The 23,952-nt window shown below is 45.8% G+C and overlaps 1 protein-coding gene across 1 annotated transcript in view; it reads right to left on the bottom strand.

Annotated features, from left to right (window-relative positions):
* Positions 1–7,530: 7,530 nt before the first annotated feature.
* Positions 7,531–23,952, bottom strand: part of GRWD1 (glutamate rich WD repeat containing 1) — a 183,932-nt gene continuing 167,510 nt past the window's right edge. The window contains exon 7 of the mRNA XM_069606631.1: positions 7,531–13,834. Coding sequence (XP_069462732.1) covers positions 13,511–13,834 — 324 coding nt within the window. The 3' untranslated portion in view covers positions 7,531–13,510. The remainder of the gene's footprint in view (positions 13,835–23,952) is intronic.

Below are 23,952 nucleotides of genomic sequence, written 5' to 3'. Positions count from 1 at the left end.
AATGCAATTTTGAGAAAAGGAGCAGATGCGCTGGTATTCATTGCCGTGTGTCTCCCCATCTAGCTTGAACACTAAGTGAGTTTCTTTAAAACCCAATGTGCTTTGTATTGAGAAACAGTGTTTTCTTTTCCTCTCCCTTTCTCCCCTTCTCCCTCGCTCTACCCCACCCTGATCTACTTTAACTGTCTAACTTCAGGTACTTCCACCATCTATCGCTGAAATGCCCAGTCCCTCTGTAGCAAACATGTTTTCTCCCTGAGCACTCGCTCCCATAAAACCAAACTCTCATGACCCTCACTTAAGCCTCGATTCCCCTCATGACACTACCACTATGGCTGCTCTTCACCGACTTCATGACCACTGAACGTCAAAAAGAATCGTTTTAGATTTCAGGTGAGGATTAAACAAAAGGATTTAACTCATTCCCAAACAACAACTCGCCCTGCAGTTCTGCTATTCTTATACCATCTGAGACACTCAAACCTTAAACTTCGAGACAAACTTTATCAGGCCTTCCAGCATGTTATCCATTTGCTTTAGCTCAACAGCCTTGTGACAGCAACCCCAAGTATGCCACAAAGTCAGTGGTCGAAGTGGGCCGGCGCGGTGCTCCTCTACTTTTTTAAATTACATTTTACCATCGCTATACTTTCATTTTTAAAAAGAAACCGTTCCAGAATGCTTTAGTTTTAAAATAAAAGTGGAAGAAGCTGAAACGTGCACTTCAGTGCAAAGCACTGAATATTCCCTTAAACAGCAGGTGCATTGGTTTGGGTGTTTGTATTGAGTGTGGGAGGGGGCTTGGCAATGGCATTTGTGGGGAGCAGGGTCAGCCCAGCAAGGAGCATAGTTCCACTACTTCTTTTCGTACACTTCGACCCCTGCACAAAGTTTGTGGTCAGCAATCAAGGCACACATATGCAGTGCAGTTAATGATAGGCAAGCATTGCCTCAAGCAAATAGCTGCAAAGGGACACCCTAACCAAAGCCTTCCAGAAGTTAAAAGATAATTAAATACCAAGGTTAGGTAGGGGCATGGGATGACATCATGGTGGGTTGAAACATATTTTAACTTCTGACTCCCAGTCCCACCCCCTCATTTCATTTTCTCATTCCTCCATCAGTGTATTATTTTTCGTTGACTGCCGGCTGCGTTCTTCCACATAATCTCCCATTCCCCTTGAGAAAATAAAAAAAAGGCAGCAGTGCTAGTCTAAAAATCAGCATGGTTACTCCACCGGCCTCTCTTCCCCTGTGTCTTCACTCCTTCCAAATCTCTGTCCAACGTCTTGCTCCTAACCCTCTCACTAACCGCCTCATCTACACCCACCAAGCACTCTCAAGCTTTTCTCTAATCACAAATAACTACTTGAAATGATCCTACCCAATGTGCTCACAATCATAATGGGTAACCTCAACCTCTGCAATTTTACCAAAGCCCATCCAAGTGTACTTATTGCTAACCACTCATTGTGTTCTCATTTCTCTAGCCTCCAACCTTAAACCTGTTCTCCATTTAGCCCTCTCCCTCTGACGATTTGCATATCCACTTGACCGTCTCCATTCTCACCCCACTCATCTATCACCAAAAGACTCCATGCCCCATTATAATTGGCAAGTGAAGACCTCCCTCTAATCTCACACATCCACTTGCCCAATCTATTGACCTTTCCTTCATTCAATAAATAAAATACTGAATACTCCTTAAATGATCAAAATGATGCCCGCTCCTCCATCCATTCCCAATTACAACCTCAACCACAGATCTCGCCAGCCATTCACCAGCTGAGGACAACCATGCACCTCCATTTACACCACTGGCACAAATATCACTCCCCTACTCTTCTTGCCTTCGCTACTACTCTAGGATCTGGAAAATACTGTTTGTAGACAGAAACATCTTCTCTCTGCCAGCACCATCGCAAACTCTCCAGGACCTTGCAGACCATTTTCTCCCCTCAAAAACAAAACTCTTAGCTTACTTTCTCTCTGCTAACTTCTTTGCATCTTACATCTGCAGAACCTAAAGTACAGAATGCCTGGTGTACCCTTCTACTCCCCCACCCTCTACCTCCTTCTTACCATCTCCCATCTCCCTCACCCTTTTCTTGCGATCCCATTTTTCTTCTACCTCCTCCACTGAGCCTATACCCAATCTTTGCACAGCCAACCAATTCCCCACTACAGTTGATCTATTTGAACCACAAATAATGAATGAGCCTGCACCTTTCATCTCCTCTTATGTCTGCTCCCTTATGTCCCCCTCCCTTTTCAATCTCTTTCTCACAATAGGCATCTTCCAAGCCTGTTACAAATGGAGACAGCCATACTATAGAAAACCAATCCAGACCCCAACAATTCTTCATTGTATGCTTCTTACTGATGGCATTGAATACATTCACTATACAATCATCTCTAATCTCAGGTTAGGAGCCCAACACTAAAATCAAACTGCAATCACACACAACTCCAACTTTCTAACCAGTTAGTCTCCCCCTCTAAAGAGTTGAATGTATTCTGATATAGAGGCTCCCCTACAAAGGAACAGTTTATTCTGCTAGATGGTCTCCCCCATCAACAGAGAGGATGTATTCTCATAGTAGTCCCCTCAAAGAGGGAGTTTATTAAGCTTCAGTGTTTCCCACATCAAGGAGGAGAAATTATTCTGATAAACTCTCCCATTGAAGAGGAGACTATTACACTAAAGTCTCCCCCATCAAGGGGGTAAAGTTTAGAGTTTATTCCAATAGGCTCCCCTTCAAGTGGGAGACTTTATTCTGCTACAGCCTCTCCCCATCAAGAGAGATGTTTTATTCTGCTACATAGCCTCTTTCTCTCAATGGAGGGAAATGTATTCTGATGTAGAGTTCCCACTTCAAGGCAGAGAGATTATTTTTCTAGAGATTTGCCATCAAGCGAGAATAATTTATTCTGCTAGATTTCCCACCTCGGGGAGAGTTAGTTCTGCTACAGAGGTTCCCCCATCAAGGATGAGTATTTTTCTGCTAGTGTTTATTCTAATACAGTGGGAGGGTCTATTCTGCTACAGAGACTGCCCCATTGTGGTTTTAACCTGCTACAGAGTCTCCCCTATTAAAGGGGAAGAGTTCATTGTGATAGTCTTTATTCTAATACAGGGTCTCCCCTTCAGGATTGAGAGTTTATCTTGCTACTGAGGCTCCATCAAGTGGACAGGTTTATTCTGATAAGAGTATGAGGAAATGTCACCTGGCAAGGGTGTAGAAGACCTGGCTTTATTGATTTGTAATAATGTATAAAATGATGCAGGCAATGTCATCTCAGAGAGAGGTATCTGCTAATCATAAGCTCCATTCCAAAAGCATAGGACCTGCGCCTTGCTGCATCAGTCTCCTGATCTACACATGCCCTCCAGTGGCACAGCGCAGGTTCACATGTCACAGGTACCTTTTTGTCAGCTGCTGTGGCAGCCAAGTCACATCAGCACAGAGGCTGCATTTAAAGTCTGCACCTCTTACAAAACCACATAGTCACGAGGAATTACTATTCTCCTAGCCATTTAATCGTTAAACAAAGCCATACCCAAATGGTAATTCACATAACAAGCCACATCTTATTTATATCATACATGCGCCAGTGCGGTGAGCCTAGCTCAGCTGTGGAAGGGTTATATGTATTCTGGTCAGCAGCCCAGCCCCACCACTAGCAGGGCAAGATAGAGAAAGTCTGACTTTCCTTTGATTCTCTGTGAGGTCAGATAACGCCTCTCAACAGAGAGCCCCTCAGCAGGGGTTGTCCTTGGAAACCAGCCTCAAAAGGCACATCCACCGCAAAAGGACTAGGCTCACGCCAGGGTGTTGCATAGCAAAGGTCTTTTGATGCTATGGGTCTGAGAAGGGAGCAGGGTTTGTGTAGAGAGGGAGCTCAGCACAAGTGGGGAAGGCTTCCTCCATTTTGTTTCTTTCTGTACCCTTCTTCCTTTAGCACAAAGCACTTTCAGTAGGATATCAGAAGGCAAGGACCACTTGTTTTAAGGACAGGGATTGGATGCCTTAAAACAGGATTGGTTTTGTCCAATCACTGTTGACCGCTGCCTATAAAAGAGGGTGTCTCCCACTCATTTTTCAATTCACTCTTGGACTTCAAAGAATTAAATAAGAACTCCTTTGGACCTCTTTTGGGAGAGTCAAACATTCCAAAGCCCTCTGCCGGTGAGATAAAGATTGGGTATCCAAGGCAAGAGGCCTCCCCAACCATCCATACGGCACATTGGGGTGAACTTCTGCTGGAGAAGGACCTGCCTTTCTGCCAGCTAGACGGGTACCCAGGACCTCACTGGAGGTGAAGAACTCCTATAGGTGTTTGCCAGCCTTCCCTGGGTTCAAGATATGAGAACGAGGACTTGAGAGGCCAGGAAAATCCTTACAAGGACTTCCAGTGCCCGGGAAAGCAAAAGCTTTTGGCAGCTGTGTGTGTTTGCTGGCTGGATGTGGGCTGGAACTGTCTGGTCCCAGTGCACAAACTGGTTTCAGTGTGTCTGTGTTCCCACCAGTGGTCCCGATTGGACCACTGCTCAAGTGTGTGTGAGCTAGTCCTGCTATTGGGAGTTTCGGCTCTTACCTGGCTTTTAGGATAGAGGACCCCTGCACCCATTCTTCAGAGATCCTGGAGAAACCTGAAGGAGCCAAAAATCCTATCCAGCTGCGAGACCAGACAAGAAACCAGAGACCTGACTGAAGGAGGCCAGGCGACCAGCTTCTGCTGCTGTCCCGGCGGGGCCCTGTCTTGCTGAAAATCTTTAGCAGTCCAGCAAAGGAGTTGAGACCCTTAGAGTGGAGGGAACATCCATTCCCGACATCTGCTCAGTGCCCTGCAAAGGACAGAAGTTCCCCGGAACCGTCCTGTGGCTGACCAGCTCCGATATTGGCCAACTGTGCTGCCAGCGTCATCATTCCAAGTTTTGAAACTTGGGGGATCCTCAGCTGGCCCTACAAGACTGACCTCTACGAAATGTCAGCGTCCTAGTGCTAAGGGGACCAGAGATAGGAGGGGAAGTCCAACCGCAGCTGTCGAGTCCCTTTACGTTGCCGTGCTGCGATGACCAACATCTGAAATCACTTACCTGACCAGAGTGCAGTCTTGAGAGGGGTCCTGCATAGAGTTTTGCTGAATTCATCCATCAAGAGTCCTTGCAACAGTGAAAGATACCAACCTGAGATCAGCTCGAACCTGCAACCCCTTCAAATTGAAGACTGCAACTTTCAGGAGGGAGAAGCAACCTCTGACCCTCTTCCTTTGGCCTGCCAAATATGGGGAGGAATCGAGTACTTACCTTAGGGTAAGGAGTTTCTTACCTACCCCTATACTCCCATTATTACTCCCGAATTGCTGAATCACACTGGAAGAGTAACCCTACTGAAGCTAATAAATCTAGCATCGTCCTAGCAACATTAAACTACAAGGAAGCTATACTCCAGGCGAAAAAAGACACAACAAACAGACTGAGCAAGCCAAATCCAATACTAAAGAACTCTTCCGAATCTTAAAAGAATTGGAAACCCCCGTCAAGGCACCTGCATCAAAGATAGCACTTGGTACACCAATATCCAAAACGCTCTTCTTGGCAAGATTGCCACCGGGCAAGTCAAAATTAACAATAAACAGACTAATCTACAATCTAACTTGCAACCTAACTCTCTCCCAACTGTGAACAACTCTATCCCAGGCTCTTTGACTCCGTTCAGCTTCTCACCCCTATCCATCTCTGAAGGGGAAAATATTATCAATAGCCTTAAACCTTCCAACTGCCAAGGGGACCTCTGCCCTGCACCCATCATCAAGGAAGCTGCCCACGAGCTAGCTCCCTTCATTACCTCTCATCAACTCCTCCTTCAGTACGGGGATCGTACCGGACAATTTGAAGGATGCCTGGGTTATCCCGCTCCTAAAAAAAAACCCACTTTGGATGCCAGTATACCTACGAACTACAGGCCCATCACCACGGTGCCGTTGCTACAAAAACTCCTTGACCGAGCTGCATACCTACAGATTCAAGACTACCTCGAAACTAATAAACTCCTGGGTCTAAGGCAATCTGGGTTTCGGCCGCGACACGCAAATGAAACTGCCCTTATCGACCTCAAAACTCAGATCGAAGATTTAAGAGACAAGGGTAAACTTGCTTTACTACTTCTTCTCGATCTCTCAGCAGCTTTTGATGTCATCAATCATCAAATACTGTGTCGACACCTTAAACTAGCTGCTAATTTTTCTGATAAAGCCACAGCATGGATCAGTTAATTCCTGGACAACAGATCGATGCGTGTCTTTTCCCCCCTAGCAGTAGCATCACCTTCGCCATTCACATGCGGGGTACCACAAGCTTCTTGTGTCTCTCCCACATTGTACAACGTGTTCACAAAACCACCATTTCATATTCTGGACTATCTGGGTGTCACAAATACCAATTATGCTGACGACACCCAGATACTCATTCCAATCGCAGGAGATTACACCTCTGACTCGCTCTGTGAATGCCATCTACCAAGTCATCCAAGCCTGGATGGCGCAGCACGGACTTTGTCTGAATGACGAGAAGACAGAGCTCCTCATTCTCGGCTCTCTTCAAAAACTATCCAAACTGGCCCATGCGGTCCAATCCTTCATCGACGGTAACACTATCAAGGCCCCCAAGGACACTAAAACGCTAGGGATTTACATCGACTCCACTCTTTCCTCGGTCAGACAAACCAATGCAGTCTCCTCTACAGCAGCATACACCTATAGGCTCATTACAGCTAGTCCCCCCTTCCTATCACCAGCCAACTGTGCCACACTTGCCAGGACGCTCGTGTTGTCAAAATTGACTATTGTAATGCCCTCCATTTGGGCACTGACCAATGTTACCTAAACGAGCTACAAATCATCCAAAATAATGCCATTAGAGCAGCACTCAACATCCCCAGGAACCAACACATCTCAGACGCCAGACGCAATTTACGCTGGCTCTCGGTCCCTCAACGAATTACACTGAGAACACTTGCCCTCACTCACAAGTGCCTTTCCAGCCAAGCACCCTGCTACTTAGCTAACAGATTTGCCTTCCACAACACTAATAGACCCTGCAGAACTGCTCAGACTAACTGCCTTTCCATACCATGCTTCAACCTTCAAAGATCAGGCGGAGCTAGCTTCCCTGTAATGGCGGCGAAACTTTGGAACTCGCTCCCTATCTTGCTAAGAGCTGAACCCTCCTTCCACAGATTCAAAAACATGGCCAAAGCTTGGCTAACCGCCCAAGACCCATCATCTACGAGCCAACCACCCCCGATGCACTAGCCCCTTGACCCCATTTCATGTATATATGTATGATCTTCTGCTCACCCGGTAACTGCTTTATGTATATAACTGTAATCTAAAGTGTAATTTGTAATCTGTAAAGTGTAATTTGTAATGTTCCGTTTGCCTTATCTTGTTGTAACTAAACTATGCGCCCGAATGCTTAAGGGCCTGGTGCGCTCTATAAATAAAATAAATACAAATAAGTCAATGGGCATTTAATAAATCTTTATTCAAACACTTTTGGCTTTGGCATTACTTGCTTGTGCAAGACTTGTGAACATTGAGGCTACTTCTGTTAGCTAGTTTAACTCATACTCTAACCATAAGAACCCTTCACTGGACCCCAGAGAGCCTACCTGCATTTTTTCTTGTTTCAAAGATTCTGTGGAACTTTTACCTGAACTATTGGGCAAAAGGCCCCACAACTTGGGGCTGACAATGCAAGTTAGGGATCATTCTCTGCAGTCCTAGAGTGCATACTACTAATCTAAGCCTTCCTTTTCAGGAGTTTGTGATATGTATTATACAGTAAATGAATTTATACATTTATCTATGTTTATTAGTGTTGTGTGAAAACTACTTGCCAGTAGTCATTTTTCTATAGTGTGTTTTGGCCAATAAATAATAATTGTATTTTTATACATCCTGTCTAAGTGTAATTTGTGATTCCCATTGTGGCCCCCTTACAAGCTTGCCACCTCTGACGATCTTAACCTAGACCGCCTGTCACTGCTACCCGAACTGCCTTGGCTACAGTTCCCCAGAGTTGTCCCCGTCACAATATAGGCTGGCCTTCTATACATCTCTCCACCAGGCCAGAGTATAGAAAATCAGTTCTAACACTCCCCACCACAGAGGAGAATTTATTCTGCTATAGTGTCCCCTTGCCCCCCATCAAGGGGGAAGAGTTAATTCTGAAACAGTCTCCCCTTCAACAGTTTATTCTGAAATCTAGTTCCCCCCTTTAAGTGAGGGGTTTTATACTGCTACAAGGCTCCTCCTTCTAGGGGGAAGAGTTTTTTTCTGCTATGGAGCCTTCCAGTCAAGGGGATAGTTTAAGGTTATAAGGTTCACCCACCTCCAAGGGGTGTCGTTTATTTTGATATAGCCTATCCTTGTCCAATGGTAACAATTGTGTCTGCTACAAGGATTCCCACGTCCCCCACATCAATGGGGACAGTTTATTCCAATATGGAATCCCACCCCCCAACCTTTAAGAGTGCATTTCTGATACAGATTCTCCCTCATCAAGGGATTCTGAAATTGAGTCACCCCCCCTTTAAGTTGGAGAGAGTTTATTCTGATACAGAATCTACCCAATCAATTCAGGAGGGTTATTCAGATACACAGTGATCCCTCCCCCCCTTCAAGGTAGTGTGTTCGTCCTGCTACAAAATCTCTCTTTTAAGGCAGAGTTTACATAAATACAGAGTTTACTCCATGAAGGAGCAGAGTTTATTCTGCTAGAAAGTATCTCCCTTCGAAGTGGGTACATTCAGATAGAATCTGCCACTTAAAGGCAGAGTTTATTCTGAAAGAGACTCTTATGAACGGGGAGAGTTTGTTCTGCTGCAGGCTCCTCTTCAAGAGGGACAGTTTAGCCTGCTGCACATTCCCCACCATCAAAGGGAGGGTTTCTTCTGCTACAGTGTCTCCCCGTAACGGGGGAGGCACTACATGATTATAAGGGTACAAACTGCAAGAGAGTTGAGGATGTCACATGGGAGGACATATTCTTATAGCGGGAGAAACATTTCTCAGGGGAGGGTTTATTTTAATACTGGCTTGAGACCATCTGAGACCATTACAACCCTAAGGAAATGGTATGAACTTAACAGGGAAAGTTCAGGTGATGACAAACTTCTTAATCAGGCAATTAAGGCAATATCATCAAACCTGAATCCCAGCTACTTTTTAACATGCATTCCAAATGTAATGGCCGGAAGTCTTGATTACCATATTAAGAATCAGCTGCTTAATGACATACAAAAATCTTAATTTGAACAGTAGTGCAAGATCCATTTGCACCTGGCCATTTTGCTTAAATATAGACGAAATTTCTTTCCAAATCATCTTTGTTTGTAGGAAATATAGGGACCTTGGGCGAAGAACTAGAAATCCCATACTAAGATCTAACAGTATTAGGTAATGCCACACTGCTTTTTTATCCATTTGTCATGGATCAATTAGTCACTGGTTTCATGGTCACTTCCAGTTAGGACAACTATTGCCATTCAGTAATCAAATCAATCGGGTGACAGATCTGGAGTTTTTATAAATTCTTTTACATATTTAGCCCATGTCAATACTTATCACAAGGCACTTTAAAGGTTTCCATTTAACAGTGAATTATCTTTATATATTGTAAGAGAGAGATTTTGTTACTCTTTGTTGAGCATCTAGAGTTGTATTATTTTAATTGAAAATGTCCAAATTGGTTTTATTTGTAATTGTACATTGCTTAATTGCCTATTGCTTCTTATTGGTTTATGGATATAACTCCGAATAAACATACTACTCCTTGGGTGACAAAGGGAGGATCTGCTGGCTAGCTAGGTCGGTAGTGGTTGGCAGACTAGCCAAGTAACAGTCTGAACAGTAGGTTCTTTACAGAACTGTAGTAGCATTACAGCCATGCAAATGCCTAGTGGGATTCCATTTCACAGTTCTGTTGCACAACAGGTGAAGGCCTGTTGTCTGGTTCTCTCTGGCAGTTTTTGATTTTCAGTCTTGCAACAAAGCATCTTCTGTTATTTTTGCAGACTACCCACGAACTACTTCCAAGCCAGCTAAGGTATTACAATAGCTAAATAATGCCTTGGATGAAAAGAGGGCCCTTTTGAAGAAAGTCTGGGCAGGTTTTTGAAGAAGAAAGTGACGTTCCCCGAGCATGGGAGAGATACTCAAACGCATTGATCCAAGCAATTAGTCTGGTTGCAGCATGGTGAACCACTTTGTGTGACGAGTGCTAAATTACAGACGCATGTGAGGAGCGTATTCCCCTCGTCCAAGTCTCTCACTACTAGAGATAAGACAGCAGGTGGGTGGTAAGAAGGGATTTATTTGGCACAGGAAGGCTATTTGATATCTGGCCAGGTTTTATTTTTTTGAGTATGTAATGGCTTGAATGAGAGTTCCCAGTCAATGGTAAAGCCTAGAGATTACACCGGAAAGGATTACCCATTCTTTTGTGGCCCATCTAGTCCTGAGCCAACTTAAGAGGCTATCCTGCAAGACAGAAAAAGAAAAAGGAGCCTGCTGAAGTGTTGGAAGAAAAACCTATACTCTCGATATCTTGGACGCTACAGTGCCACCTTCACAACAACAAAATCTTCAGACTTCCCAGATTATTTCTCATCCTATTCGCCTATTGAAACAGAACTCTGGGATTTTATCCATTTAAGTCCACTGGTACAAAGTCATTTATCCAAAGGTTAATGCAGTCAGTTTTTGATTTTTAGCCTTCTCAAGAAGAAACTCTTCAGTTTCTGGTCATTCCAACAACCCTGCCAGTTCATATTTTATCCCAGGCCTTAATAAAAGCATATTTAGATTCAATTCCCTGATGCAACAAGTTCATTCCCAATCTTACCCCCAGACTGTCTCTGGAATAGATCACAACAATGCCAACATTCTGGGAATTTATCACTAAAGCCACACTGCTAAAATGGGTCCAGCAAATAGAGGGGGGTATTTCTAAGGTGTAAGCGTTCAGCGAGAGGGGAAAATACCCAGCTTGAACTCACTCCTGGTACTTTAATGTTTTTCAAAACTAATGGGCACACAGAAGCTCAATGTGGATCAAATAAAGAGTTTGGTGTGACTGGTTTCAATCATTAGAAAGTCAACCAGTCATTTTATCCTCCCAAAATGAGAAACCTAAGTGACTGTTTTGAGAAATGCACTATACAAATGGTCAATTGATTTTATTTTCCACATCTCTATTCAGCATACAGTTCTAGTCATTGTCTCAGTGCCTCACACGATTTGGTTTGGAAGCAGAAAATCACAAGCACGTCTCCTGATATTCTCAGTATGGATCCAGTACAGCAATCTTAAACGTTACACGTCATACTAGAAGGCAGATTTTCCCACTAACAGAGTAGCAGAAGCACAAACAAATGAACATTAAACAATAACATTGGGCCTGCTCCTAGGCTTATGCCACATGCCACCTCACAGTGTGCCTGTTCTGAGTCAATGTAGTAATGTACTCAAACAGTCCTGCAGGTAAGCAGTGTTCCAACACATTCCTCACTAAAAAATAGGTAAAAACAAAATGGAGTAAAACATATTTTTTTAAAGAATGGGAAACAAGTACAGAGGTCACTCTTCTACTTCCACAAACACCTACAGATCAGATTGGAGCATTGGTACCAGCAGAGCAGTGCCTTAGGAAAAAGCTTCACTGTTGTAACTGCCTGATCTGAATAGGTACTGTTCTGCTGTAGGGTTAGAGTTGCAAAACATTTTTAGTCGCACAAAAACATACTCCCATTGGGAAATTGAACTTCAAATCCTAAAATATATAACTTTACTCACAACTTAAAGAATTGTGTAAAGTACCGCCACTTATAAACCTAAGAGGAATATTTTCTTTCGGCAACAAAAACAAAAATAGCTCTTCCAAGGTCACTCATTGTAGATCTGCAGCACAAAAGCGGTCCATTGCCAAGACACATTCGGTCTGCATTTCTGAGTGGGGACAGCACAGCATGCCATTCACGTTCTGAAATCTCTCAGAACTCTGCAAAGGCACCCAAAGAATGGCCTGCAACACCCTACTGCATCCTGGCACAGAACAGCTTTATGTTCTTCATTGGAGTTCTGTGACCGCCCCCATAATGAAACAGCACATGCAGCCCAATCCTCTGTAAATTCTCCTTTGCATTCCAGTAACAATATTTTAATACTTGTACTAGAGGGGAATCGTGGCAGATTATAAAGAGAACCTGTAAAAGTAATTAAATCAGGGAAAGGAACAGAGGACTCGGGCATTGTTGCTGATCTAAAATGTTTAGAAATGGCACGTTGTTGGAATTAACGGTTTATTTTGTGGTACATTTCAATGACGTTTCATGAACACATAGCCAGATGTGTTAATGTCCTGGAGATACCTACCCATCAGGAGGGTATTTTGATTTTGCACCAATGTAGTTCTTTGTAGATTATGATAGTCGTTTGAAATCATTTGTCAACTGTTTCTGTAATCCTTCCTGTTCGTTGTCCATGTTGTGGTTTTAGAATAGCATGCGTTTCTATTGTGATATAATGATGAGCTTGTTTTAATGAACTGAATCCAGCAGACAATGACAGACTAGGTCAAAGCCAAATACTCCTTCGTAGGTAGCACAGAAAGGAGGCAGCAACTTGCTCACCAAGGTAGGCAAGGGGCATGAGCAAGGCAGAGTGCATATAGTCAGTGTTGTGCATGTGGTTGGATTCCATTCCAAAATGTATCTAGCTGCTTTGCTTAAAAATGCTTAAACCCACACATGTGATTCAGTGAGGTTCTCTCTTCGGCATGAAAAAGACACTTATTGCCTGATTCATGGAATTATTTGGCGTGAAAAACACAGATTTGCGTGCCTTTCTGCCCGAAAATCCCTGTTTGAAGTATGGGGATTTTCGGGCAGGAAGGCGCGCAAATCTGCGTTTTTCACGCACATAATTCCATGAATCAGGCTGTGAGTTCCGTTGCATATGACATAATGTGTGCAGATGATGGATAGAAGGTTAATCTACCCATGTTATCCAGCACACCCACGTTTGAGAATTTGTTTAGCATTGTGGAACATTGACTAGCAGCAGGAAAAGCAGAGGATACCAAGAGGTGATACTGAATGGGAATTCCTTATAGTGCAGATAATGCGATCCGTTATTTAAATAGTTTTTACTGTAAAGCCAGTGCATTGTCTCTTAAAGTAACACATCAAGGTCTCTACAAACTCACAAATGGTAATCACCATTAAGCTTGGCAAATATTTACGGCTCACCGTCAGGCTATGTCTTGAGCACAAAACGATACACTGTATGGAAGTAGACAATGGAGCAGTTTAACGGGTGAAGTGTATAAGACAGAGTCGGTTTACAAAAATATTTTTTTCTTAGAATATTCTTATCCAGATATTAATGTCGGGCAGTGCAACCAATCACAAACTGCACTAAGGTCCTTCAGTTGGAGTCTCGCTCATACGCTGATGGTTTTGAAGACGTTGAATCCTGATAGGGCCGTACTGATTAGCACACCTGGGCACTGTGGGTGCCAGTGCAATTCCTTTATGTCCTTCTCACCCTGGTGTACAAATAGGAGCTGTGGGGGTATGCTAGCCAGTGTTGGGTCCTCTGCATCTCCCTCCGCCTCCTTCTCCTGGTCCCGCTCCACTGCCAGGTCCCACTGTGTGATCTGATCATCAGCACCTGCCGCTGCCAGCACTCCACCATCAGAGGGATGCCACTCCACAGACGTAATAGGTGCAGTGTGCTGCTTGAAGGTGGCAACGCTGACTCCTTTCTGCAAGACAAAAACATTTGTAGTATGATGAGCCAAGGATGCACAGGAATAGAAAAAAAGGAATATACTTACAGATTTTACCCAAGTGGACGGATACCATCCAAAATAGAAATGACGCATGTCTATTTAAGTGACATTTGGATATATTACGCCATATCTGAAAGAGGCAGCAGAATACTCAAACAGTAGATGTTTACCAGCAACAAAGAAAACATGGGAAATAATAATGAAACCCAGGTAACAGAGGGGCCTGCATATTAACCAATGAAATGCATCTGTAAACTGTCCTAACATCCTTCATTCACCTCTAGGGATGTTATTACAGGTCATAGCAGCAGTGGAAGAGAACAGGTTGGTGGATGAAGATCCCTCAGAACTTTGACAGTGTAATTTTTACATTCACATATTTAAAGCCAGTCTCTGGACACAGAGATCCACCCCTGAAGGATCCTGTTGTCCAGAGGTGGCTGCACTACATGACACAAGGAAACCACCAGAACAAAGCCAGTAGACCAACATTAGGGTCTAGCTATTATTGAGGAGGAAATGAAAATGGACCAGGAGTAATGTCACATTTGGACGCCAATACTTACCAGTTCCCCGCTTCTTTAAAGATATATGCATAGGACAATAGGAAGTAGCAATTTATGTGAGAGCACACACACACACACCTGGTCTCCACAAGGTATGTTAAAAAAAAGTTACTTACCTGTAACTATTGTTCTCCAGCATGGACTCACATACATATGAATATTCCCTGTCGTCAGGCAGGGAATCCTCAGTAAAAGAAAAAACAGTTTCACGTTCACTTTAAAACTGTATTTCTCCGCTAAACCAATCACTGTCCTCTGGGGCATACTGCCCCATCCAATATCAGTCCTTCCCCTAAGCTCCACCCCCAGTGGCCAGCTTCAGATTTGGTAAGCACGTAAAGTGGCAGTATAAACCAAGAGAGTCACAGAGCGGAAGGAGGGAGGGTTTGCATGTGAATCCATGCCAGACCCAATCTGGAGAACAATAGTTATAAGTAAGTAACTTAAACCTTCTCCAGCATGGGGTCTGGCATGGATTCACATGCTTATGAATAACTATTACACAGCAGTGAATATGCACAACCACAGGAAGTGGCAAGGTTCAACAGAAGCAATAAACACACACCTCTGGAACAGACTCAACTCAAACAAACAGGTTGCACAGCACCGCTTGGCCGACTCAGGACTCCTCCCTGGAATCCCCATCGACGCAGTAGAATCTTGTGCAGGTGTGCACGGACCTCCACATAGCAGCCCTGCAGATGTCGAGCAGGGGCACACAGAGAAACGCTGTTGTTGCTTCAATGGCTCTGGTGGAGTGGGCTTTCAGCTAGCATGGCAGCAGCCTGCTAGCCAGTCGATGACTGTGCATGATGCAGCCGGAGAGCCACCTAGAGATGGAAGCCTTCAAATGTGATTTAAAGGTCCAAAGTTGATGAACAACTGAGAAGTCTTCCGAACACTTTGTACATGCCACATAGAACTTCAAGGCATGAGCAATGTCCAGCAAATGCAAGGCCCTCTGCGCTGGTGTCAACAGATTCGGGTAGGAGACAGGTAACACCAAATGTTGGTCGAGGAGGCATTTGGACGGTACATTTGGCATAAAGGGGTGTGTATGCAGTACAACCCTTGAAGCGTGGAAAGACAAGTAAGGCTGCTTGCAAGACAGGTGCTGGATCTCCCAGACCCACCTGGCCAAGGCGATAGTCACGAGGAAGGCTGTCTTCCACAAGAGAAACTTGCATGGGACTGGATGCATAGGCTCAAAAGGAGCTCCCACACATTCAGCTCCCAAGCCAGGGCAGGAGCCTTCACTGGCGGAAAAGTCATGAAGAGCCCCTTGATGAGTCTGTGCGACCACAGCGAAGGTTTACCCGGAGACGTGGTGTACCGTGATACGGTGGCAAGATGCCCCTTGATAGATGCATGAGACATGCAGAGGGGTAATCTTCTGAGCCCGGCAACACACAGAGAAGCGCTTCCATTTATGGCCGTAGCACTTCAACGTTGACGAGACTCTGGCCCAGGCCAGGATGTCCTTACATACCCAAGGTAAAGCATGATTTGAGTTATTTGTATTGTGCGCACAAACAACTGAATCATATCCTGGTGGAGTTGGAACCATGAACTAAAACACAAGATCAGTGAGATGAGCAAATATAGTTTTAGGGTAGCCATAGTTAAACAAGTACGTTTTTAAACCTGCTCTGCAGATTGATAAGGAATCTGCTCTTCTTAAATTAGGTGGGAGGCTATTCCATAATCTTGGTCCAGCAACTGAAAAACTACAATCTCCTCGTGAGACACACTTGGACCTAGGAATGATAAGTAAACATTGATCTTCCGATCTTAAGGCCCGAGTCGAGCGATATTGCTTCAATTTGTTTATTAAATAGATTGGTGCCAACCCAACCCATTGATACATTTATAGACCAGGCACACGATCTTAAATTGTATGCAGTCTTCCACTGCCAGCCAATGCAGTGACCGAAGATCTGAGATTGGCGAATTCTTGGCAACACCAAAGACCAGTCTTACTCCTGCATTTTGGGCTCTTTTCAGGCAGTGAATCTGTTTGGCAGGGGCTCTGGCCAGAAGTCTGTTGCAATAATATAATTTGGATTTCACCAAAGCTCCCACAACCATTGCACGGTTAGGGTCAGGTACATAAGGTAGTGCTTGGAGTAGAAAACGAATATTATAGAACACTGACTGTTTTTTCGATGAGACATGACCATTACAGCCCAGATCACTCTGCCAAACACAGCCAAGATTCTTTAACTTGGTAGCATATTTAAGAGTATCCCCAAAAAGTGGGGCGGTGGAGGGCAACTTGTTCCCCTCAAGCAGGTGCTTCGGGCCAAATAAAATCACTTCAGTTTTTTTTTTTTGATTAAGTTGAAGCAATTTCTTTCCATCCACACGCCAATCTCTTACAAACACTTGCTCACCACAGCAATAGTATCTTCCACATCATCTTCCAAGACATACACACTCCTTTGCATACCCCGCTTTAAGTATTTGAGAACAGGTAACTCCAGTTTCCCAATAGCAGACGCCAGAATTTGGCACTCACTTCCATCCGCCATCACCAATGAGTCGTCCTTCCCCAAATTCAAGAAATCCCTCAAAACCTGGCTTTTCAACAAATTCTAAAAATCTATAGCACAATAACCAAATCTGAAAGTATATACTTGCTGTAAGATTATAATTTTATACACTGCAAGTACTACTAAGCCCTGTCTGACTCTGTAACCCTATGTAAATGATACGTATAACCCATTAAGGACCAATACTGCTTGACTTTGTAATTCTATGTATATGATATGTATAACTCATTAAGAATCAAAACTGTGTTTACATATTTACCTATATGCACCAACCAAGCACCAAGTATTCATGTAACCTACGCGTGATACCCGAAGGGTTGGGCGTGTAACGAAATGAAATAAATAAATCGAATCTAATGTACAACTGAGTATCATCAGCATAAGAATGAAATTGAAGAGGATATTTCTCCAGGATATGCATTAGAGCGCAGAGAAAGTGCCGATCCATGTGGGACGCCACAACATTGAAGAATGATTTCAGAAATGAAACCACCCATCTGTACATATTGTCTACGGCCCAGTAAGAAATGCGGTAAACCAATCAACAGCACAAGAATCTACCTTTACAAAACTTTTCAAGTGGTCCAACAAAATTCCATGGTCCACCGTATCAAACGCGCCCAACAGGTCGATCATCACAAGCAGGGATAGTTTACCTACATCCCCTGCCCGGAGCAGCTCGTCCCATACTGTCAACAGCACCAGCTCATCCCATGCTTGGGGCAAAAACCAGACTGTAAAGGGTGGAGGAGACCATTAACTTCAATATAATTCTGCAGCTGACTAGTGACAACCTTTTCCAAAACTTTTCCCAGCCAGAGGAGACCAGCAATTGGGCCATAGTTGTTATAGTCCTCCGGGTCAAGGCTGGCTTTCTTAAGTAGTGTGGAAACAACTGAGAATCAGGAACTTACCCCCCGAGTTAATGACGAATTTAGTCATAAAAGGGGAGAGTTCTTGAGAGTCATAACCTCCAAACTATAGGGCTGCAAGAGCCATGCCATCAGGATCAGCGATTCCGGGACGTGGTGCAGAATCGCTGCTCCCCCTCTTGTGAGAAGGTCCGGGAATAGTGGCAGCCTGATGGGTGGGGCCACGGACAGACTGTTACAGAGAATTTTCAGAAATGTGCTACCTTAGAAACCCCCAGCTCTTTTGTTGGACTTTAGGACATTTAATTTCTAACGTGGAGTGTGAGAGACCTTTTTCCCACTCTCTAATGTATTTTTCTGTGATTTGAACTGTTTCCTTTGACTTTGGAGCCTGACAAATTCCATAGGCATCATCTTTGCATTGTGACACACAGCACCTTCAGTGCAGTGGCACAGAGAAGTCTCTTAGATTTCCACAAAGGTGTAAATACCTTCTCTTGGGGGAAAACTACTGTTTCCAAGAGCAGTGAAGTGAAATTGACTTTACTTACATTTTGTAACTTTCTAGACCCAGCACACACACTATCTTACAATAGGGTGATGGAGGGGGTACCTTTTTTATGTAACCCCTTCTACAATTAATGGCTGGTGGCAGTGGTTTACTTTTCACTACCATTGTGTGTTTTTACCGCGGGCTGCAATTGCAGCTGCAGTTAAACACCCAATGGGGGCCCATTTTGTCAAAATGGCCCTGGTCATCTTTTTTCACCATTTCTTGTTGGAAAGGTCCTTTTTGCGATCTACTCTGGCACCAAACCAGGTTTGGTTCCTTTGTTCTTTTGGTCTTTGATAGGATTTAGGAGTGAGGCCCGCCTCTGGCTCCAGCATGTCTGGCAGGGGCAGGAAGTGAGGAAGGTGCCCGAAACTCCCTGGGCTTCGTCTCCTTGGTTACAGGAATGTATCAAAGGATGATGCTGTCCTCGGAAGACAGTCACCCTGCTGGGTGATGGACAGCTAGGCTGTGAATGAATTGGAGAAACTGCATAAATGGCAGGGCTTTTGGCTTGGAAGGCAGAGTCGACCACTGGACAAAGGAATCCGAAGAACTTGGGAGAGGAGCCTTCTGCAACTCCTGGACAGTTGGCTTGCCCGGTGAAGCCCTGCGGCTGTGCTGAAGCTCCGAATTCACCTTGACTAGAGAAGCCCTGCAAAGGACAACTTCTCCCCCTTTGGGTTGGTGGGACCAATCAACCCCTAGACAAGCTCATCTGGAAATCCTCTCGGAGCTGGATGTACTTCCATTGCTTCTGCAGGAACTGAAGTGCCAGGGAGAGGAACACCAGAATCGAATGAGTGGCTTTAAATCGTACCCGAGCTCCAGGAAGATCCTCCGGACTCCCAGGAAGCAGGACTGACCAAGCCTGAAGCACCTCAATAGAGTGCTGGACCCCAAATGCGAGGAAAATCTGAAGTGGTATGGTAGAACAGTGGTGTTGCCATTTGCTATAGAGACGAGGAGTTGAAACCGAAAAGTGCCAAAGAATTGAAGTTTGCCCATTGCTGCCACCAACCTTCCCCTTGCAGTGCAGAAGTCCCGCAGACGTCCTCCCTCTTGTCCCAACAACTGAGGCCCAGGAACAACAGGATCTGCAGAACTGTACAGGAACAGAAGCCAGCTGGAACCATTTCCTCTAACCAAAGGTACTGTAACACCAAGGGGACTTACAACTTGTTGTGTAGCCTGGCTTGTTCGCAGTAGTTGGGGTCCGATCTTACAAAACCGTCTCAACACCCCGCCCTCTATACCGTGTGGCATAGTGAGCGGGGTGTTGCGGGGGACACACCCGCAGCACACCCACAAAAAGAAAGATAAAAAACGGGGGCTGCAGGGGTTTCCCCTGCAACGTCCCGCTCACTATACTTTGAGGTATAGTGAGTGGGGGTTGCGGGGGAAACCCCTGCAGCCCCCGTAGTCTGTAAGTGTGTTCGCATGAGAAAGGTGCAAACCTTTGGTATTTCGCACCTTTCTCATGCGAACATTCGAGCCGCGGCAAAATCAGCCGCGGCCGGATCACTTAGAATCGTGGAGACTAGTCTTTTTTGCTTTTGCAAAGTTGCTTGCAGCTTTGCTCTTCACAAGCCTCCTAGCTTGTGGCCCTTCTGTTATTCTTTATTTCTACAAAGACTTCTAAAACATTGCGCATGACTTTTACTTACCCACAAGAAGTGCTTCAGTTCACCTAGACTTTTGTTCAATTGACATTGGCTGGCCTGGCTCCCTGAAAGACACTTCTTATCTCTGACTGTGTTTTACCTTTCCTCCAGGAAAGGGTTAATTTACTTTGCATTGGGGGTTAAAAAGTACTTACATGCTGCAGAATATTTGTATAACTTTTTCTTTTATTCCCAAACCCTTTTCTTTGACACCAACCCAGTATTGCTCTAAATGTACCAGTGATACATTAATGTCCACAGTATCCTAGTTATTGAAGTCACCTCAGGGTGTAGGAACCATCTGCGTGCCATCCCAAATGATTTAGAGAAACTAAGGGTGTGTATTTTGAAGTGCATTTGTGTGTTGCTTATATATTACTCCCTTCTGAAGAAAGCTTTTTGAACTGACTTAAATTAATAATTGTTTAATCAAGAAATCTTGAGTGTAAGTTTGTTTGAATACTTCACTTTGAATCTCTGTAAGAACCTTACTGCTCACATTGACCCCTCTTGAGATAAGCTTGGCTGCTCAGCCACACTACCAACCTGTGTAGTACAGACTTATACCAAAGGTTGGGTTCCTATTGCCAGGAGGTCAAGGTTGCTGTAGTCTCCCAAAGGGTACTGCACACAATCTTGCCTAACAGACGCAGCAGGCTCGGGTACCAGCTGGTCCGGGTACCAGAGCTGATGCGACTAATATTATCCTGCAGTGGCACTGTGAGTGTGTTGATCACACCTAGCATGAGTGGAAACAGAGGAAAAGCGTACAGGAACCGTCGCTCCCAGAGGAACGTGTCCACCATGCTTCTCGACTGAGGGAACCTGCTGGCAAACTTCTGGCACTAGAGTTTGCCACCGTCACAAAGATATCGATCTGGGGTTGGCCCCATTTGTCGAACAGAAGGTCCACCTGGTCGTGGCGAAGCTCCCACTCGTGGCAAGAAGGCAGCTCCCTGCTGAGCGAGTCTGCAATGGTGTTCTTGATGCCTGCCAGGGGAAAAAGGAGACACTTATCCTGACGAACAGCCCAGCGCCACATATCCTGGGCCTCTTTGGAGAGTGCCAGTGAGCGGGTCCCTCCTTTCTTCTTAATTTAGAACATGGTGGTGTTGTCTGTGAAGATCCTCACCACCTTGGCACTTAACAACTGCAGAAAACACTTGCGGGGCTCAGAATACAGCCCCAAGTTCCAGGACGTTGATGTGGCAGCCCTTTTCCTCAGGTTGCCAGAGGCCTCTTGTGTGCATCTGTCCGGTGTGGGCTCCCCAGCCATCTAGGAGAGGAGTCTGTGGTGACTGTCTCCTGGTAAGACAGACCTTGAAACTGGGCTCCGTGGATGAGATGCGGCCGTACACCCCACCACTGTATCGCCCAACAGAACTCCTTGTTGAGGGAGATCTTGTCCGGAAAGGTTCCGATACTTGAATCCACCTCGCATCCAGGAACTCCTGGAGAGGCCTCATCTGAAGTCTGCAGAGGCGGACGAGGCTGATGCAGGAGGAAAGCGACTTGATGGCCCGCACGGTTGCAGTCTGTGCAGATGACAAGCGCTGTACCTTCCCTTGTAAGGCCACCACCCTTTCCTCAGAGGGGGGGGGACACTAAACACGTTCGGTTGAGCTGGGCACCCAGCAACAACGCGTCCCGAGATGGCAAACAGGACTTTGGATAGTTTATGAGAAACCAAACTCAGTGAGCAGACGTACAGTCCTCTATGTGCGCTTGCTCGCAAGAGAGTGTGAGCAGGATCGCACAAGCTAATCGTCCAGCTAAGGGTATATGTGGATTCTCTGTAGACAGTGCACTGCCTCCAAGTCCAAGCACTTAGTAAAGACCCTCGGGCCGATTTTAAGCAGCAGCACAGACTTGAACTGATAGTGCGGACCCTGAACCGCGAACCGCAGGAAATTGCATTGCTTCTTGTGAATGGAGATGTGGAAGTAGGGGTCCTCCAGATCCAACTATTTCAGAAAATACCCTTCCTCCAGCTGGCTGAGCATGTGTTGTAACATGACCATCCAGAACTTTTACTGTTGAGACAATGCAGATCCAGGATTGGTCTCCAACCCTGCCATTTCGAACCAGAAATTATCTGGAATATACTCCGGAGCCCCAGAGGTGCTGGGGGACCGTTTCTATTGCCCCCTTCTGCAACATGGCACGCACCTCTCGCAGGAGCTGTGGTCTGTGTTCTGGTGTTACCAGTGTAACATGAGGACACCTGTGTTGGAACTCCAATGTGTGCCCCTGTCCGAGAGCGTCCAGCCCCCATCTGTCCACGGGGCGATTATGATCTTCCACGCGCTGACGAACTTGCCCAGCCGGCCTCCCACTGGGGTGCATAAGTGAGGGCCCGAGATCAAGGTCGTTCAGGTCTGCTTGTGGGTCGGTGCCCTGCCCTGTGGACTGCACCAATGCTGTCCTCCGCTGCCGCGAGAGCGACCCATCTGACAAAATCCTGTGTCCGTGGTGTCCATCGTCACTGTGATGGAATGGTCCTAGGCCACCTCCCCTCTTGAAACAGTTCTAGTGCCTCTACCTTCTTGTGCTCTGGCAGGAAGTCTAGAATAGGTCCCAGCTTGTACCATAGTTCCCGGTCAAATCGTGACAGAATGGCAAGGGTGTTAGCCGCCTTGATGGTAGAGGCTGCTGTGTAGATTATTCTCTTGCCCATTGCGTTCAGCTTCTTCCTCTCCTGGTTTAGAGGTAACATGGCTGCCGAAGATGGGCTAGCTGAGCGCTTCCTAGCTGTGGCCGAGACCACTGAGTCGGGCGAAGGCTGAGATCTTAAGCACCTGGTAGCTCAATCGGGTACTCTGTACTTTTTCTCCAATTTGTTGTGCTTGGGCGGGGCTGTACTCTGGTTCATTAGCTCCAGGCCCTCCTCCCCGATATTATCCAGGAAAGGAACAGACATGATGGTCTTTCTTCTGGACTCGCGCTGCAGGTACAGGAACCCTTCCTTCTTCGTTTCCTTGGGTACTAAAACAGTTCTGAGGCCCTGGACATCATGGAATGAAAGGATCCAACTTCATCCGGTGTGGAGGCCCTATGGGGGGGTCATCCGCTAGCTGTGTTCCCCCGTCAGCTGGCACAAAAGTAGTCGTCCTCATTGGTGCCTGTGGCCGAGTCCGTGCATGGAGCAAGGGCTACGGGTGCAGTCAAGTCAAAACACGGTGGCAGTGGAGGGGTCAGATGACAGAGGATCAGCATCCCCCCACCCTCCTTAGACTTTCTCTTCTGACAAGGAGGGCCCAACCTTGGAGGCTCCTGAAGGTCCTGTGGTGGCGCAAGCACCGGTGCAGGGGGCATCCTGTGCTGGATCTCCATGACCACTGTGTGTAGAGTCGTTAGAATATCCAGCGACACGTCCCTTGGTTGAGGGGTGAAAGGAACCAGTGGCGTAATGTCTGGACTGACGCTCCTCCTTTTGCCTGCAAGGGATGTAGACTCACCGTCCTCAGATTCTCCTCCTTCGTGGTCCACATAGTAGTCAGGCAAATCATCGTTCCGGAGGCTTCTGGACCGATGCGGTCGCAGGCCTTTCCCAAACGCTGGGGGGCCTGCTTCCTTAGTCGCTGCCTCCGCAGCTGTATCCCGCCTCAGGGGTAGGGAGACATGGGGTGGCCGTTGTAGACACCACCTTCACAGACCTGCTCTCCTTCAATACTGTTGTGGAAGTCAACTATGTGCTTGTCAAGGTCCTAGTCGACGGGGCCCACCATGGAATTGGTTGACTTGGAAGGCTGAGAAGTCTTGGCTAGATTTGATGGGTCCTCCCCGGACTTCTACTTCGTCAATTTATCTGCTGATAAACTCAGCTTTGCCGGGGTTAGGGAGTCTTAGAAGAGGCCCCTTTCGTCAGCAGGCTCACTATGGAGACG

This window comes from Ambystoma mexicanum, chromosome 1p, assembly GCF_040938575.1.
Source record: "Ambystoma mexicanum isolate Mex_15411 chromosome 1p, UKY_AmexF1_1, whole genome shotgun sequence".
NCBI classification, from domain to species: Eukaryota; Metazoa; Chordata; class Amphibia; order Caudata; family Ambystomatidae; genus Ambystoma; species Ambystoma mexicanum.
The sequence above is the reverse complement of the archived record's forward strand: the minus strand, read 5'-3'. Positions and strand labels throughout refer to the sequence as shown.